Genomic DNA, 19409 nt, shown 5'->3' on the forward strand with positions numbered 1-19409 from the left:
GAACAGGTACGCAACAGCTCTGTGTGGCATTGCCCTCATTTTCCTGCTGAAGCCGATTTTCGTTTTTACATCCAAACTTTCTTGACGATGTACCCGGCAGTGGACTCACTTCAGACTACGACTCTGCCTCTCAGCTGTCCCCTCATGTCCACAGACTGGGAGTAGTTGATGTCTGAGGAGACATGCCAACCAATGGGCTACATAACCGGTGCCAGGACATAGAGTTCCAGTTTGTGCAGCTAACTGTACAAATCCAGGCTGTTTGCTGGTGTTTCTTCACGGAAACCGGTGAAAACGGTTTCTTCTGGAACAGTTAAACAACTCTGTGCCATTGTTCTCGTTTTCCTGCTGAAGCCGACTTTTATCTACATTTACGCGTATATCCAAACTTTCCCTCCGTCTTTGGGTAGTTACGAGCCTCCGCAAGTGACGTATGCACACATAGTATACAAATCAGCTTCCTGCCTTCAGCTAAATGTGCTTCTTGTTTCACCCCGTGTCTGTCCAGGAGCTCTGATTGCGTACATCTCAGGCATAGATAGGGTTAAATCCAGAGTTGCCAACGCTGCCAACGTTGATGAGATTCTTGAGGAAGTGGACCAGGAGACGCCAACAAGAGACTTTGCCAATGATGTGTTTGCCAGAGCCAAGTATTTTGCTGATTATGAGTATTAAATGTCAGAGTTTTGCCTTTTTAAAGCAGACAGAACAAACCAGGAACCTCAGCCATCATGTAGTTGGAGTTACGCTCAGACAAACACACCAGCTTAGCTTCTTAACCGCAGGTTTATCAGTGATGGCATTTTTACGAGCCTCTGATGAGCGACCTGCTCCATGTCAAACACCGGAAATGGACTCGCTGAGCCATGATGGACGTGATGCTTTACCGCTCGATGGAGGCCTGGCCAGATGTTTGGAAATATAGCAGCCGTCAGCCGTTCAGGGGATTTGATTAACAAGTTGAAAACTAGCCTCATCTTTAGTCAGTTCTATCATCCAAAACATCACATAACTGGGTTTTGTTTAGTTTATTTTCTCCCACTTTCACAGCAGAGGAACAACACAAGCCTGTTGTTGCAGGTCAGGCGGGTACAGAGCATCGTCTGCTGGAGGTCAGGCGGCATTTCAGCTGAGGTGCTTCCAAAACGTCTTTTTGTCTGATTGTAAACCTCCTGGAGAGGATGGAAAGGCCTGGAAAACATCTGTAGATTGCCTAGAGAGTAAACTATTATCACAACTTGGCCCACACCGCTCCACGCTACCACTCCGATGATCGTTGATAGCTCTCAGGGACACCAGAGATCTTGCAAAGTTTCAATCCTTTTTTTTGATAATCTGCAGGTGACATATTATGATTGCGTATATTATACATATGATAAATGAGCTTAATTTCTGGTTTGTACGTAAGTTTGTTGTTTTTTTCCATAATTTGCCTCTAGACATTGCTGGAACTGTTGATGAACGAGGCTCCTGGTCTAAAGACTTTTATCATTTTCAGCTTGAGATAAAGTTATAGTTAGAGCGGCTAATGTGTCTTAAGGCCAGTCTGCCAATCAGGCCAGTCTGCCAATTAGCTCCAGTTAAGGTGCTGATTTTGTGAAAATTTAAAAAAAAAAAAAGTCTGATAATAGGACAACTTATGGCCTGCAGAACACTTGCGGTGATCCACATCCAAGCCAAGCTGAGTAATAAGTGTGAAAGGTAACCCAGATGAAGCCTGAATGTGTCGGGTATCAGGGTCACAGCTACTGATGCTGCTGGATGATATTACCAGAATGATATATCACAATATTTTTAAAAAAATTTAACACCATTTGACGTTACTTTCCCCCATTTGTCACCGCATTTAGCATATTTCTAAGCAGTCTGCAGGACTGGACTCTTTTTAGTTTTACATGAGGAGGTCTCAGACTTTCTTGGTATTAAAGGTCTTTACAAACCGGAACCGATGTGAATAAATGACAAACTGCGAGGATCTCGGAGGTGAAATATGGACACTTTAGACTCCGCACAACAAGAACGATGCGAAATGGCAAATAAATGAAAAAGATTCTAAAACAAACTCCCAAAGTGGCAAAAACAAACATGGATGATTGGTTGATTGTGTATTTGTAGCATGTTGAAAAAAAATGAAACTCACAAAATCATTGGACGGAATTTCGTCACGGATGTGAACATTCCCGTTGACGTGACTTTGGTTCGATGAAATATTTTACTGAGCGAGTGACAAAATATTTGCAGCGGTCTCTGCTCAACATCTCCGACAAAACAGCGACTCTGCTGCGGGTTTATTAGTGGTGCAGCAGTGAAAAATGTCCCACCTCAAACAGTTTCCCGCTGCTCCACGTTCCCAACGTTAGGATTAACGTTTTGGTCTGAACTGGTATATCGCCCAGTCTCTGGCTATCATACTGGTTACCCAGCTGGTTGTTACAGAATCTGTGATGAGTAATTCAGGCTCTTGATGTTTTGGCTGGTTTTGGGGTATTTTATTAAGTAAAATAGAGAAAACTTATCAGTATTTACCAGGTTAGAGCTACGGATGTGTCATATTTAATGTTACGGACCTGATCGCTGTAGGTGTTCTCTGTTCAAGTATTTTAGAAGAGTAGATTCTGTGTACGTTTACTGTCCTCCGTTACTTCAGCGTTATCGACTGTCAGCCTGATCTGTGCTGCTTCGTGAGATCTACTGTGGACTAGCTGGATTCCAGTCAGCTTTTAGAAACCTTTTACAGACCCAACGAAGGATTTCAGTGTTTGTTTTGAATTTCTCGCCTTGGATTATTGAGAACAGATACAACGCTGTTTATTTAAAGGTCCAGTTTGTAAAGCAGTTAGAACATATAGTAGAAAATGGAAACTTTCTGCCATTTGATGCAATTTCTTCACGGTATGAATTCAGCAGCACCAAATTCTTAGAATACCACCAACTTAAATCTATCATAAGTAAGAAATACACCACTGATCAACTAAACTTACAGTTACCTATAAGGGTTGCAGAATTCCTAAATCTTAAGGCCCCGAAGCTACTATCCAAAATATACAGATTACTATTGAAGCTAGAAGATTCCATCTCTCTCCCAACTTCTAAATGGGAAGCAGACTTATCCAGCAACTTCAATCAAAATGAATGGTCACAAATCTGCTTAAACACATTCAAAATGACTAAGAATTCAAGCATGCAATTAATACAATTCAAAATTCTACACAGAACTCATTATACGGGACACAGGATGTTCAAGATGGGTCTGTTACACTCACATATCTGTTCACACTGTACTGACAACATGATTGACAGCTACTACCATGCCTTATGGTCTTGTCCACCTGTCCAGAGATTCTAGCTCCAGGTATGTAAAGATCTGTCAGACTGGTTTAAATGTAATATCCCTGCAAACCCCAAATTGTGCCTATTGAGTCACTTAGGTGAAAATAACATAGGGTTTAATTTAGCAAAACCAATCCTCAGCAGCCTGTGCATTGCAAAGAAAACTATTCTTGTGAACTGGAAAAGCAAACAGAATCTGTATATCCAGCAGTTTAGAAATCTGTTATTAGATTACATCAGCATGGAAATGATGTCTGCCTCCTCAAAGGATCAGTCAGCTGAATTTCACTCTCTCTGGTCTCCTGTGATCAACTCCATCACTTAGTGTAGGGGGGGGGTGTGACCTCATCCTGCTCGGGGCTGGGGAGTGGCTGGGTGGCTCAGGTGGCTATGGGTCTGGGGTGGACCCCTGGACGGGGATCTTGGCTGCTTCATTACTGGGGGGGCCAGGTTTCCAGACCTGGCGGGAGGCCTTGGGTTGATCAATGGTTGGAGTTGCCTTTTGGTGGTGGGGCGAGGTCGCTGGCGGGGGCTGGATCGGCGGGTATTGGCTCCGTGACGGGTGGCCGTGCCGCTGTGGGGTGGGCGGGGTGCGGGTCCTGGGCTCCGGTGCCCGGGGCTGTCCCCTGCTTCTCGGGGATGGGGGGTCGGCCCTGCCGTGGGGGGGGTTGGGCTGACCTGGACCTGCCGCTGCAGCGGGGGCGGGTCCGTGCCCTGGTGCCCGGCAGAGGGACCCGGGCCCAAGATAGTTGAGGATGGGGGGGGTGCCTGTGTATATATGGGGTGTGTATGGAGGAGTGTAGTGGTACATGAATGTATGGGGGGTAGGGGTGCGTGTATGTGGGAGTGTGTTGAGGCATGTATGTGTGGGGGTGTATGTATGAGGGAGTGCGGTGGTGTATATGCGGGGTGTGTATAGAGGATTGTAGCGGTACATGAAGGTATAGGGGGTGAGGGGTGTGTGTATGCGGGAGTGTGTGAGGGGTGTTGGGGTGGAGGTTTAGGGGACTGTGATAGTACATGAGTGTGTGGGGTGTAGGAAGTGTGTGGTGGTTTATATGTGGGGGGTTTATGGGGAGTGTAGTGGAGCATGAGTTTGTGGGGGGTAGGGTTGTGTGTAAGGGGGAGTGTGTTAGGGCATGTAGGTGTGGGGGTGGAGGTTTTGGGGCGTGTGATAGTACATGATTGTGTGGGGGGTTGGGGTTGTGAATGAGGGAGTGGGTGTGTGTGTGTGTGTGTGTGTGTGTGGGAAGGGGTAAGGGCTTGTGTGTGGATAATCTGGTGTTAAATGCATGGGAGATAGGGGTGTGTATATAGAGGAGTATTGAGATGCATGTGTATGGGGGGTAGTGGCCTGTGTGTAGGGGGGAGTGGGGGGGTGCATGTGTATGTAGGTGTATAGGGGGGTGAAGGGTCATGATTATGAAGGGGGTAGGACTTCAGTGAGAGAAGTGGGGAGTTGTAGTGGTTTGTTCTAGGGTAGGTAGAATGAGAAGGGGTGTTTTGTGATGGGCAGGGAGGTGAGTGGGATGTAGGGTTTTGGAGGTGGACTAATCTTTTGGCCGTGTATCTGTTAGAATGGGTGTGTATGTGTATAGATGTATGTGTGGGTCTGTAGGTGTGTGTGTGTGTAGATGTGTGTGTATACCAGGCTGATGGTGAGGGGGTGTGAATGTGTTGGTGTGTAAAGGAGAAGGGAATGCAACGTGTCTCTGGGTGTGGGCGTCTCCTAGGGGTGTGGGGGCGGTGGGCCCTTGGTCTGTCTCTCCTTCTCCCGCCCCTCCTCTTCTTTGCCCCCCCCCCCCCCCCCCCCCCCACTTTTGCATGTGGTTCGTTGGTGCCTTCTGGGGCCGGTGGCGGCTCCTTTATTGGGGTTGCTGAGGGCCCTGGTTGTTGGGGCAGCTGCCCTTGGCCTGTCCTGGCCTTCGGGGGCCCCGGGAATGGGGGATGTGCCTCGTGCCGCAGGTGGCTCATCTTCTTGAGGGAGGCGCGCTTCCCTCGGGACCTAAATCCCCGGACCCCCCTCCTTCCCTTCTTCCACCACACACAGGCAGGGCGTTGGGAGGTGGACACGTTGATCTGGATGGTGAGAGAGGCCATCAAGGTGGTTTCGATCGCTGCACCCAGCATCGGTTCACCTCCCAGTTTTAATTACACTTAGTCAACATAACACAAAAAACACACACTGACAACACATGGACATATTTTGGGGGGCTGGCCATGCAGTGTGCGGTGGGCGGGGCTGCTTTGGTGGTCCCGCTCCCAACATGATGTGGTTACTTCTTCCCAATTTTAATTGCAAACAACACACACTTCACAATCATTCATAAGCTGGGAGGGAGGGGGTGTCGATGGGGTCCTGCCACGCCCCTATTTCTGGGGCTGTGCCGGAGGAGTTTGGGCGGGGGAGTGGTGCTGTTCAGGGGGCCTGGGTCTGGGCTGGCCTGGCGGGGGTGGGACTGCTGCTGGCCCTGGGTGGTGCTCGATCAGCTGCATGTGTGGAGTGGTGGGGGGGCATTGATGGGGGTGGGGGGTAGTTGTGGGGCCCTGATCGGGGCCCTCCTATCCCCTGCTCCCCCGGGGGTATCTCACAGGGGACACGTTGGGAAAGAAAGGTGAGGGTGTGCATGAGCCAATGGATGAAGTGGTGACTGAATGTTAGGGTAGAGGGGGGGTGGGGGGATCAGGGTGAAAGAATTTAGGAAAGTGGATGGCCGCTGGGATAGGAGGAAGGGGGGGTGTATGCAGATGGGTGGGGGTGCGTATGTGGGGTTATGTTGGTGGTACAGGGAAGTGATGGGGTGGGTGTACAATGAGGAGTGTGAATGTGGATAGAGGGGTGTAGGGAGGTGTGTGTGTGTGTAGAGTGGGGGTATGGAAGAATGGGTGATTATAGAGGGAGCAGGGATGTGTGTGTGAGGGGGTGTGTGAGTATAAAGAACGGGGGTAGGAGAGTGTGAGTTTGAGCGTGTGTAAGAGAATGGGTGTATAGGGTGTGTTTAAGGAGGAAGTGTGGATGCGTGTGGGTGTGGGTAGGTGGGTGGGTGCATGTGTGTGTGTGTGTGCGTGTGTGTGTGTGTGTTTGTGTGCGTGGGTGCGTGGAGGGTCTTGGTGCTCGGGGAGCGCTGCTGGTGCACTGGGGTGCGGCCTGGCTGCCGCTCGGTGGCGGTCTGGGGATCCCAGCCCTCCGTCGGTGTGGGCTGGGCCCTCTGCCTGCGGGGGTGGGGGGTTGCTTCTGGGCTCTTGGGGCCGTGGGGCCCGCGCTCTGTCTGCCCTGGGTGGCCGGTGCCCGGCGGGGCCGGTCCTCGCTGGTCCGGGCCTGCTGGGGCCTGTTCCCCCTGACTGCGGGGGACTCTGGCTGGGACCCCCCTCTGCTGCCTCCTGGGTCGGTGCATGGCTGGCTCCGGGGTGGGGCGGTTGGGGTCTGCGCCTGGGGATGGCTGCCGATGGCCCTGGTCTCGGGGGGTACTCCTGGCGTGCCTCTTGCCTTTGTGTGGGAAGGGTCACACTGGCATGATCACCTTTTCCGGAACACGTTCCACTCTGCATGTTCTGCATGTGACACAGTCAACGAGTCGTCTGCAGGTTTATTCACTAACAGCAGCTAGTTTTCTCATTTCTGTTTGTTTCTCATTTATATTTAACTTTTTAGATTCATAGTTTAGTTACTATGATCTAAAGTTGGCTTGTATGTGTATGTATATGTGTTAATACTGGCAAGTGCGTATATGTTTGTACGTATGTATGTGTGTGTATGTGTGTGAAAAAGAAAAAAAAAAAAAAAAAAAAAGGTCCAGTTTGTTGGATATACTGACACCTAGTGGTGAAGTTCTACAGTGTAGCCAAACAAATGGCGGCGGTCTGTTTCCAATGAAAAATGTAAAAGTAAAGAGTTTGATTCGTTCCCTTTGGTCGGTGCTGGTTCCAGCGGTGGAAAATGTCCAGGAAAGAGGAGGATGAAAACTGGAATAACTTGTTATAAAACAGCTCACTGGAGTCTGATACGTCCTGAAAGAAGTGAAAATAAAATCTGAATTTACTTTTATTGTGTTTTTTTCTTTTATGCTGTAACTTTTTATTTGTATTTACATGAAATGTTTCACGAAAACTTCATTCTGATCTTGTTGCGCTGTTAAGATATTGTGAGATAAAAGTGAAATGCTCATTTTCTGAAGGCAAAGAAATAAAGTTTTCTTTATTAACATAAAGAAAATGTGTTTATCTTGTAATTTTACTTTAGTTTTTAACCACCATTCTGGTTGTTTCTTCACCTGGGAGGATTTCTCTTCCAAGTGTTTCACTCAAAGACCTGGAGGTTTTTCTACAAGTTAATCAGGACAAATTTGAGTCTTTTATTCGACATAAAAGTCCTCTTCCATATAACTGCTGTTTAGTTATCACAGATTAATCATTTTACTACTTTTTTAATTTGTCATATCATTAAATATGCTTTAATCCTGATCAAAAATACCACATTTTTTGGTAAGTATTGAGAGTATTTTCAAAATATTTTAACCACTAATCTTTGTCATTTTACAACAAACTTTAATTCTACTAGTTTTTTGTACCGTCTCAGATTCATAATTGATTTAATTTCAGGTCATTATTGATTAAAAAACACCTGAAGTTTATTTTAGCAATTTTTAAAAAAAAAATCATTCATTGGATGGTTCTTGGATCGTCCTGTCATTTAAGTTAGTTTGTTCTTTTTTTCTTTGCCTTTTGTCATCTGTCTTTTGTTAAATAAATAAAAAAATAATTAATTTGCTATAAAATAATACAGAATAAAAATAATGTTTTTTGGGGAGAGGACTTTTTGTCCAGATCTGTAGGAAAATATCAGACTGGTTTGACTGGAACAACTGTGTGAAACGAGAATTTTTTTAAATGCAGAGTTGATTCTCCATTCATATAAAATGTAAATAAAATCGTTGGATGTGATTATGCTGATTTCTGATCATCTGGTCAGGATTCATCATGAACATTTAGTCCTTATCCATCAGTATCAGCTCATCTCAACTTTACTCGCCTCGGTTTGAAGGGTTTGTCACTCGGCTTCTGTACCCATTTAACGATACTTTTTTTTGTAAGTCCTCAGCATGAGCTAAGTGAGCTGAGCGAGAGGGTCTTGGCTGCAGACTGGAGAATGGACGGGGCTGGATGTCCAGCCCTAACCCCCTCAACATTTTGATTGGTGGCCATTGCTAACCCTAACCCCGAACACCCATTGCCCTTCTAACCACGCCCATTTTACATCCAACTCCACCCAATATCCAGCCGCGACCCAATTGCCAGGTTGCAGCTGGGGGTTATGGTCGCGTTGTGTGTGACGTCGCCAGACTGCATGCCGCTATTGGTCAGGGGCGCGGCCAATCAGAGGTCAGAGAGTGACATCACTGGAAGAGCGACTCCAACTCGCAAGTTGTTTACATTACGTGACAAAAGTCTGTTCGGTGGTCCAACATTGAGGTGGGGACATTTCTTTGGTTGCTGAGGAAAGGATACAGAGGGAACTAGATGGAGCGACACAAAATGAAAAATATCTATCAAGAGCTTTCCGACTCAATGTCTACGGCTAGCAATAGAGTTTCCAGCAGCATCGAGAGAAGCTGAACAAGCTCCAAAGTGACTATCGGCAGGTAACGGACCACGATGGTCGGAGTGGATCAAACAGACGAGACTGTAAGTGGTTCCAAAAGATGGACACGATTTATGGTCAGCCGCCGGCAAACCGCAGATCAAGTTGCAGATTGTCTCAAGGTCCTGTGTTGTTATAGAGCTTGTCGTGCACAACGCTGACGTCACAGCGATTTCACACAAACCCCGCCCCTTTCAGAACTGGTACTAAACTGTAATGGAAAAGAAACAGGACCAACCTGAGACGAGTTAAGCTGAGACGAGCTGATACTGATGGACAAGAAGCAGAAGATTCTGATGCTCCTTCATTCAGCTGAAGTCAGATGTTATAAACCAACGGTAAAAAGAAAGGTGTTACCATAGCAACCAGGGTGTTGGTTTAACGTTAATGTTTAATATCAGCAAGTGTCCACTAGAGATTGACAGGTCTTTTTACCAGAAACATGCATCAGCTCTAATGGGACAGACTCCAGTAACCATGATCCATAATATTCTGCTTTAACTACATATAAACAATGAAGGGATCGCATCATAAGAAAGGAATTTCATACTGTATTTACAGAAAATTATATTATTTGAAGAAAAACTTTTTTGTAAAAAATAACAAAAGATATAAATAGAAGTAGAATATGAGCCACAAACTTATTTGTTTTCTCTTTTTTTAAGCGATAAAAGTGACTAAATGACCCAAATCACACGTGACAGGTGCAAAAACAATAAATCCTAAATCAGTCCGTTTCCTGAGAACGATTGGACACTGAGAAACTCCACCTGACAGAGGCAACCAATCACAGGTGACGGTCGCTGGAAGCCCCGCCCCCTCGCTCCATCAAACAAACTGATTGGGTTTCTGTGTGGACTTGGGCGTGCCTTGAGATGGGCGGGGCTTGTGCTTGTCGGATGACTCTCCTTGGTCGCCATGGTGATGAAGAGGAGCTTCACCTGTGGGGATAATGGCGAATAATCAGGTTCGTTCTGGGCGAAAGGAAGTCCGACAGGAATCATGATAAACATGATAAACTGGCGTGATGTTGACTCACTCTGGATCCGGGACAGGGCGAACTCCAGACCCCTCATGGCTTTAGCTTGGTTACTTCTCAACCTGGCCAGACCGAACTCCTGGTGGAGGAGCAGACAGGCTTTAGGCTTCCGCATCACTACAAGTCTTTATTTACCAAACATGCTTCCATTTTCAATTCAATTCAACTCTATTTATATAGCGTCAAATCACAGCAATGCCATCTCAAGACGCTTAACAGAGAAAAAAACATAATGAAAGCCAATTCATAATAGCCTATATACAGATTGAGTTGAAGGCTCCAACTCAATCTCCCATCCTGAGCAAGTACACTGGCGCCAGTGGGAAGGAAAACAGTGAACACTTTCACAGTGAACGCATTTCTAATCATCACATTAAATTTTGACCAGATGTTGGCAAAACCTCATAATTTCACCGTAAACCGGCTTCAAGCGGAGGGGTAAAAGGAATAAAAGACTTGGAGCAAAAACCGCTGCTGGAGACCTTCAGGAAGACCTGGACCCATCAAGACAAGGCAGGGTCTTCCCAAGGCAGGAAGAAATAAATGGAATCATTCCATTTTAATCATTAGTTCATATATTTTTCACTCTTTTAAAATTATTATCTTTAATCTTTTATAATCTTTGGCCTGCGATGGACTGGCGAGCTGTCCCAGGTGTACCCTGCCTTTCGCCCAAAGACAGCTGGGATAGGCTCCAGCTTCCCCGCAACCCTTCATCGGATTAAGTGGCTAGGAAAATTAATGAATGTTTCCATCTGGATCAGGGAATGTTGTGAAGGATTCTTCCTCATTGCGAGACCATTTTCAGTATGTATACATATAACTCCACCAGGTTTTATTCTGCTTGGGGAACCAGGATGCCAGGCTAAAGCGTGGCGGAGCGGCTCCACAGCACTTCTACGATAGAAACAGATACTTTCTAAAACACTTTGTCTGAGAGAAAAGAAATCCCACGTCTGAAGGGCTCCTGTTTGTGAGCTACTGATAGCGTTCTGGGGAGTCCCATGTTTACAAAACGAACCTGCTTGAATGTTATTTGTGTGTTATTGACTTGTAAAAGAAAGGACCTGAATGGAAAAATCAGCGTAGACATAATGAAACTAATCACCGTGTTAAGACTAAAGAGTTTCTGCTTACAAATTATTATAAAATCATTTAAAAAAAAACTATTTACATTTGCAGCTTGCTGGCTAGCTCTATATTTACAACCTCTTCTGTGTGAGCCTCTTGCTGTGTTTACGTACGCTTGTTTAGCTTCATTTAGAGGACCAGAGTTTTCTACCATCGTTGTGGGGACGTGGTAATCTGGTGAACTATGCCAGGGGTCTGCGCTAAAGGCCAACATTTGGGCTCTAATAAATCACCTGTATGGGTCTGGCGAAACCGTAGACAGCTGAGGATATCCAGGCTTCCCGCCTCAGTTTGGTCCAAGAGGGCCGACTGTGGTCCTCCTGAAACGTACACCGCTCCACCACCGTCTGAGATGATTAAAACAAAATTTACTTCAGGTAAAATTGCTATTTAAACACGATAAACAAGGCTTTCAAGCGATTAAACATAAATCGGTGAGAGCGCGTCACCATCAGGGTGTTGTGGTTGAGGTTCCATGTCTTGGTGATGAGTGTGTTGGCATTCGGGTCCACGATGGAGTCCTCCAAGACGTAGACTGCCCGGGCCATGTGGGTGGGGAAGATGCGCTCTGCCCAGCCCGGCAGCCGGTTCGTTTTGGTCAGCAATCGCCGTGACAACAAGTGGTTGCTGGGGGTGACCTCGCGGTAAAGGACGTCCTCGGTGAGGACGTGGGCGCTGACACACAGAAAGAGTTGCCAACAAATGTTTGGTCAACGTGATTTCCAGGTAAAACCTGGTGGAAAGCTTTTCTAACTGGTTGTTATCCAGTGACTTTGACTAGTTTCACTGGTGGAGCGGCGGTGAAACGGTCGGGAGATACCTGTACGGGTTTGGGTATCGCTGCCAGAAGGCCGCCAGCACCTGATGCCACGGACTCTTGATGTCGACCTCGCTGTGGAAATACCTCCCCATGGCGGCCAACTCATTTAGAAGCTGCAGAATAAAGAAAAGTATATTTAATTCAGGCAATAGACTCTTCGTGGTAGACGTAGACGTGATGTTTGTGACTACCATAGCTGGTCAGAAGAGTTTGTGTTTTATTTTCTTATTGAATCTTGTTCTAACCTGCTCAGAAAGCCCCTAAAACATCTGCAGTCCCAGTTTTTCTCTGCTAAACCAGTCCACCTTGCCTTCTAGGCTGTCGGACAGGCCTCTGCGAGGACGTCAGTCCGTCAGGTCACTCGCCAAATTCTGACTCGCCTCTAACGTGTACAGAGGAAATACTTCGACATGGAACGTCTGCTACAGAATGGTCAGACCAGTACGGAAAGCAACGCCATGCACAGACTGGACATGTAGCAAGGCAGACATTTTCCTGGTGGACTGACTGGTTTTTATTGGTCTCACCGGTTCGTAAAACTGATGTTTCTTCATGGGAAAGCAATGAAAACTTATTTACGTGACATCTCTCTGACTGGAACAGTCAAACATGCCACAACTCTGGATTTGTGACGAATGAATAAATCACAAAAATCGTCTGCTGTTAGAAATCTGCCTTTGAGATGAAGCCTGGACAAAACTCGGGAAGGTTAATTAAACTATTATTTTCTACGTTTCGTCTTCTACAAGCCTGAACAGAAACTACAACCTCTGTTTTCGATCATGTTACACACCTGTTATCAATCAACCTGATCAGTTGTTTTTATTTGTACCGGTTATTTTTCCAGCCTTTTGCTGCTTTTTACAGAAGTGCATCAGATTCACAGTCAGCTCATATTTTCCATTTATTAATAAAACTTCTTCTGATGTTGTTTCTTTTATTTTAGGGATAAATATATGTTGTTGTAAATTCATGTGTTCTGTTTTTATTTACTGTTTACAAAGCATCCAAACTGTACGGTAAAGTACAGTTATTTAGGGGTTTAAGACAATAAAATTACATGCAAACAGACATAATTATGATCATCTTAAAGACATCACATGATGAGGAATGTTTTATTGGGTTCATACATTATTTTTGCTCATATTAATTTATTTTATATATTAAATTGTCATTTAAATTTTCTATTAATATTTTAAATCATATTTATTTATTTACTCATATATTCTATTATAAATGTATTTGCATTTTAATCAAGTATTTGTGTGAATGAGTTTTATCTACTTGCAATAGTATAGTTGTGATATTTAATATATTGTATGACTAAAAATAACACAAATTAAAGGTGTGGTATTGAAAGTAAAAACAGGACTTAGCAGAGAATAATTTCTGCTGTTGAAAGTGATTTAGAAATAAAATAATGATACATTAAACATAAAAGTATTTTATTATTTTGCCAAAAGAAAATAAGCAAACAAAATTTGAATGCTTAGAAACTGAAGAATATGGTTTAAAGTAGGTTTACCTTTAAGATGATGATTAAAATACAAAATAAAACAACATATTCTAAAAGGAGATATTGATTACATTTGTTGAAAATTGTTATTGGAACTGTTTCTATCAGATTATGTCGTCCTTTGTGGTAATTGTGATAATGGTTTAGTGTCTGAGGGTTATTAAGATAATTGGGGGGCAATAATACAAGCTTTTGCTTCCACCCACTCCTTCTGAGATTTTTGTTTTTCAATTTAGTCACTTTTTTTTTGTTTAAATTTCTAATTTGTTTTCAGATTTGTCATTATGTTAAAATAAACTTTCTCAACTCAACTTTCAGCAATTTGAATTATGTGTTAAAGTTTCATCACATTTAATTTGACAATCTATTCTTAAAAAGTCATTTAATTTAAAGATTTCTGAGAATAAATAAGTTTTCATCACTGATAAAGGGCTTTTTATGGTTTTCAACTGGTTAACTGGTAACAAATGGATGGTATTTAACACTTTATTTATAACACACATTAAAAGCAACAAATACAAGTAAAGAGCCATAATTTTTTCCCTTGGAAAAATGAGCTGCGTTTCTGAGAATAAATAAGTTTTTATGACTGGTAAATGGATGTTTATGGAGTCTATGGTTTTAAACTGGTTAACTGGTAATGAATGGATGGTATCTTACACAAAATTGTCCTAGTGGCCGCTTTTTGTTATCCAACTTTATTTATAACACATTAAAAGCAACAAACACAAGCAAAGAGCCATGATTTTATATATTTTTCCAAGGGGGAAAAAAAAAAGCTGCGTTGGCCGGGAATCGAACCCGGGTCAACTGCTTGGAAGGCAGCTATGCTAACCACTATACCACCAACGCTTCGCATGACGGTAAGAATGAGCGTGCTAAACAGGCTCTACATTCCTGTAGGAAGGACGATTTTTATTCTTTTGCTTTATATTCGGTTGTTTTCCATATTTTTGCTGCCGATGATGATCAAACACACCAAAATTCAGGTCACTGTCTTATTAAAACCATCGTCTCTCATCAACGCAGCTGAATATGTAGTTGATCTCCTATAAACCTGCAGGTTGTTGTGGTTTGTTGATGTTCTGACTTGTTTATTTAATGGACGGATGAAGGATAACCACTTCCTCTTTGCTTTAGCTAACATTAACCTTAAGCGTTTTGTTACCAGGTTAAACACGATCTACCTTTATTCCAGCTTGTTTTAAACATCTGACGTTAATTAGCTGTTTAATTTCCACATTTCGGTCACATCTCAGGTAAAGCTCCTGTTAGCCGAAAGGCTAACCGCTTGGTTAGCAGCTAGCGTGGAGCTGCTAATGGCTAGCCGCGGGGCTAACATACCTGCAGTCAGCTCGCTGTTAAAGCCCGGTCAGCAGCTCCGAGAAGGAAAGAAACACTGCGGTAGCTTCATGCAGATCACTTCATCATACCTGCAAATCCCACTTCTGTCCGCTAGATGAGGAGCTTTCACCACTTTTCTCTTAGTTTCTTCGCCTCCTCAGTCAGGAAGCAGGAAAATGTCTTCAAACCTGTTTCAGTAAAGCCATGTTTAGTGACGTCACTCATTTTTCTACAAGTAAAAACAAGTTCAAATCTAATCTAATTTAATCTGCAAGACTGAAAATACAACTTTAATGGTTTATTTTCTGACTTGTGTCATTCCAGTGCAAAAAAACAAAAAAACAAAAAGAGAGCAACAATCTCACAGAACTGCTTATCTGTGTGTCTGCACACATTTAACAGGGAAATCCTATCAAATGGGAAATAAAATGTGATTCTTTCTCCATCCATACATCCTATCAACACATATTTATTTTCTAAATCTCTAAAAACATCCTTGTGTCTCTGAGCTAAGATGACAACAGGTTATATATGTTTAATTTGTTCAAAGTGATGCATAAGGAAACACAAACAGGTTTAGTTTGGGACACAAAAAGGACGCTTCCCAGGTGACGTATCTACCACCTGTTTATATTTATCTGAAAGTGTGGATGTAGAGAAATGAACCTGTAAAACAAGCTTGAACTGAAGGAGATCCAGATGATCCAGCGGATGAACGTATTCAGTCTGTTACATGACTTTCAATTCTTCATTTACACAACTAATAATCACCTCATTTTATTATTGATGCCTTTGTTTGTTGTTGGTGGGAAGAAATGATCGTATTATAGGTTATGATGCAGCATCACGCGTCTCTTATATTCTCTTCAGATTGAGATTTTGAATGTGTTGATTGTGAAGAATTTTAATCATATGAATGAAATACTGCAGAATAAACTACTTCTTTGACCTAATTTACACAACTAATAATCACCTAATGATCAAACAAAATGTACCTTTATTAATTTTACATCTCAATTTAAAAAGAAGCAGCTATTGTCCTGGAGGGACACAACGGAAATTAGGGAGGACGTTTGAATATTAATATAGAGAATTTAGTGTTTAAATGAAGACTTGTTCAATTTATTTGCAACTTTTTAGAATTTTATTTGTACTTTTAGTTGTGACATAAAAACAGAGACACAAGATACAAAACTTAAGTCCCAGCCCTAGCTCCATAGTCAGATTCTGGGTAGGATCCAGCCTTCCATCAGACCCATTGAGGCCCGGGTGCTGGGGAGGATCCGGTTCTTCGTTAGATGCATTGAGGTCTGGGTTCTGGGTGGGATCCGGTTCTTCGTTAGATGCATTGAGGTCTGGGTTCTGGGTGGGATCTGGTTCTTCGTTAGATGCATTGAGGTCTGGGTTCTGGGTGTGATCTGGTTCTTCGTTAGACCCATTGACGTCTGAGTTATGGGGAGGATCTGGCCCCCTGTCAGACTTGTGAGATCCAGGTTCTGGTAAGAATCAGTCCAGTTCTCAGCTTTACCAGTTCGGCAGAGAAGTTTTGGTTCCAACCTAAATTCTATCCAGTTTCATCCCATTAAAGCATCTATTTATAAGCATTTTTCCATCTGAACAAACAAACTTTACAACATTGTAATAACGTTCACCAAAACGTTTTATTCTAAAGAATCAATCCAAAAAAAAAAAAAAAAAAAATTCACATTTTCCCACTTTTATTTCAAAATGTAGACCTCTCATTGATCATATAATTTTGTGGTGCAAAAAAGGATAAATTCAATAAAATAAAAGAATATTTGATTTTAATCAATACATTATGTAAAAACAGATGTTCAAATTTGTTTATTTATTTAATATTAATCAATAAATTATGTCAAAACAGATTATTAAATCTGTTTTACATAATTTATTGATTAATAATAAATATTAATCACTAAATAATCTAAAAAACAGATTTAACAGTCAATAAATACCTAAAAAACTAATTTAATAATCAATCACCTAAAAAATAGATTTAATCATGAATGAATAATGTAAAAAACACAGACTTCTTCAGTCATTTAATCGCTCTCTTCATCTCTTCTACCTCTCTCTACCCCTCTCTCTCTCTGCTGGCGGGCAGCCAATCATCTGCCGGCTCTCGCGCCTCCTGTTTCCTCCTCACCTCGTCTCCGCGCCAATCAGACTGTTCACACCGCGCACCGCCACGGGCGCCGCCAGCAGCAGGAGACACGGCGGAGGGCACGAGCCAGCGCTCTCACACACACACACACACACACACACACACACATTCACACGCCCTCCCCTCTCTGTTAGCGAACATCAGCGTCGCGTGTACCCCCTGCCGCCCTCCCCTCTCTCTGGCGCGAGAGCGACGCACGTATCCGTTCATAACCTCCGCCATTATTCCCCCCTCCCCCTCCTCGTTCCTTCCTCGAGCTCGTCTCTTTTCCCGCCCCTGCGGGGTCTCCGCTTCCCGCTCCCACCGGGCTCGCGGACCGCCTCTCTCTCTCCCTCTCTCTCTCTCCGCCTCGCGCTCGCTCGTGCCAAGCCCAGGTGATTATCCATCCGCCCCCCGTTATCCGTTACCCCACCCCCCTCCCTCTCCTCCACCTCCTCCTCCTCGGTACCAACAGACCGACAAATCCCTCCCGGTGCTCCTTTCTCCCCCCACCTCCTCCCCTCCTCTCTTTCTGTCTCCTTCCCCGCCAGCCATGATCCGTGGCGGGCTAATTCCCAGACGGTCTTCTTCCTCTCCTCTTCCTTCCTCCTCTTCTCCTCCTCCTCCTCCTCCTCCTCGCGGGGCCGGTAAGTAGCAGCAGCACGCGCCGTCCATCTTCTCCCTTACTCCTCCTCTAGCTGTTGGACCGCATGCTGCGTTCACGGTATTTATCGCTTCTTATCGGGGCATTTTTTTTCCGACTGACCCCCTCCTCCTCACCCCCCCCCCCCCCCTTCCTCACCTCCCTCCCTTTCTGCTCCTGAGAGAGGGGGGTGAGGAGGGAGGGAGGTGTTAATGTGTCGCGTGGGAGAGCCGTTTCCCCTCGCGGCCGGTGGCCACCGTGACCTTCTGTCGGAGCTCGCGCCGGCCCGGTTGACCAGACAGGGTAATTAGTTACGCCTCGGGGGAGTGTGGTGGTGGAGGGGAGGGGAGGGGAGGGGAGGAGAGAACACACACACACACATTTTCACACACATTCTCACGCTCGCGCGCTCATCCTGTTTTCCTTTCAGAAAAACACACATTTCACTCTCATTCACACATCTGGTCTCCGTTTCGCTCGCGCGCGCGCACGTTCACGACACACTGAAGGTTTCACGTATGGTTTGTCCAGGTGTGTGCGTGCACGCGGAGAGGTCAGAGGTCAGCGGTTTAAACACCACAAAATGAAGAAAAGCTCCAGATATAAAGATGAGGTGAACAAAACAGGGATGATTCTGGTTCCTGGTCGTCACGGCTACCAGGTCCCGTATCCCAACAGGACACTAGCAGGGTCCAATCAGAATGCTGTTCAGGGGCGCTTCCGCAGATTTCCTTTTATTACTAGTTAGTTTATTTTTATGGAACTTTTTTTTTCAGGTTGGGTGAGTTGTTCTGTAAGTTGTGTTTCATTTAGTCATTTAACAGCAACTGATTAATTCAGACAGAAAATACACGATAAATTATGTTTTACGCGTCTAAAAGTAAAAACAAAACATTCGTCCATCAAATTATTAAAACTTAAAACTGACTCCTGACTCATATCTTTTGATGAAAAAAATCAATGCATTCCTGTCATGTATAAAAGATGGGAGGAGCCTGATGTCACCTGCAGGTTCCTACTGTCGCCATGGCAGCATCACCTGTGTCATCACTCTGGAAAAAAAGAAAAAAAAAAAGAATAACAGTGGAGGGGGGTGTAAGTACGGGGTGGATGATTGACATCTATCAAGCTGAGCAACCTGTAGCTAAGATAGCTCAGGGCTAACTAAGCTAACCAGCTCACAAAGATAGACAGGCTAAAAGGTATGACGCGCTGTTAGCTCAGATCTACCTGTAGCTAAGAGCTAACCGCCTAACAGAGGTAAGCAGGCTGAAGCTAAGGCAGGCTATTAGCTTAGATCTGCCTGTAGCTAAGGTAGCTAATGGCTAACTGAGCTAACCATCTAAAGGAGATAGACAGGCTAAAAGCTATGGGATGCTGTTAGCTCAGATCTGCCTGTAGCTAAGAGCTAACCGGCTAGCTGAGGTAAGCAGGCTGAAGCTAAGGCAGACTATTATCTTAGATCTGCCCGTAGCTAAGGTAGCTAAGGGCTAACTGAGCTAACCAGCTAAAGGAGATAGAAGGGCTAAAAGCTACTGCGCTGTTAGCTCAGATCTGCCTGTAGCTAAGGTAGCTAAGGGCTAACTGAGCTAACCAGCTAAAGGAGATAGAAGAGCTTAAGCTACTGTGCTGTTAGCTCAGATCTGCCTGCAGCTAAGAGCTAACCGGCTAACAGAGGTAAGCAGACTGAAGCTAAGGCTCACAGTTAGTCGTGTAAAATCCACGGTTGGGCTGCTCTGCTTTTTTTGCCGGCAGATAAAAGGTACCTGTCAATCAAAAGGACA

At 44.4% G+C, this 19409-nt stretch overlaps 1 protein-coding gene across 2 annotated transcripts; it reads right to left on the reverse strand.

The window, feature by feature from the left end:
* Positions 1 to 7226: 7226 nt before the first annotated feature.
* Positions 7227 to 14851, reverse strand: prelid1b (PRELI domain containing 1b). 2 transcript variants are annotated; one of them, XR_013771676.1, is made up of 7 exons: positions 14819 to 14851; positions 11959 to 12071; positions 11588 to 11813; positions 11372 to 11485; positions 10008 to 10086; positions 9739 to 9909; positions 7227 to 7338 (listed from the first exon to the last, which is right to left on the reverse strand). XR_013771676.1 is itself a non-coding variant. In XM_079257947.1 (6 exons), exons 2-6 carry the CDS (start codon positions 12048 to 12050, stop codon positions 9797 to 9799), a joined length of 624 nt encoding a protein of 207 aa, XP_079114073.1. In that variant the 5' UTR covers positions 12051 to 12071; positions 14819 to 14851; the 3' UTR covers positions 9517 to 9796. The 2 variants fall into 2 exon arrangements, 1 of the variants encoding a protein (XP_079114073.1); XM_079257947.1 differs by lacking the exon at positions 7227 to 7338 and having other exon boundaries at positions 9517 to 9909.
* Between the last annotated feature and the right edge of the window lie 4558 nt (positions 14852 to 19409).

The sequence above is a fragment of the Telmatherina bonti genome (genome assembly GCF_933228915.1).
Source record: "Telmatherina bonti genome assembly, chromosome: 18".
NCBI lineage: Eukaryota > Metazoa > Chordata > Actinopteri > Atheriniformes > Telmatherinidae > Telmatherina > Telmatherina bonti.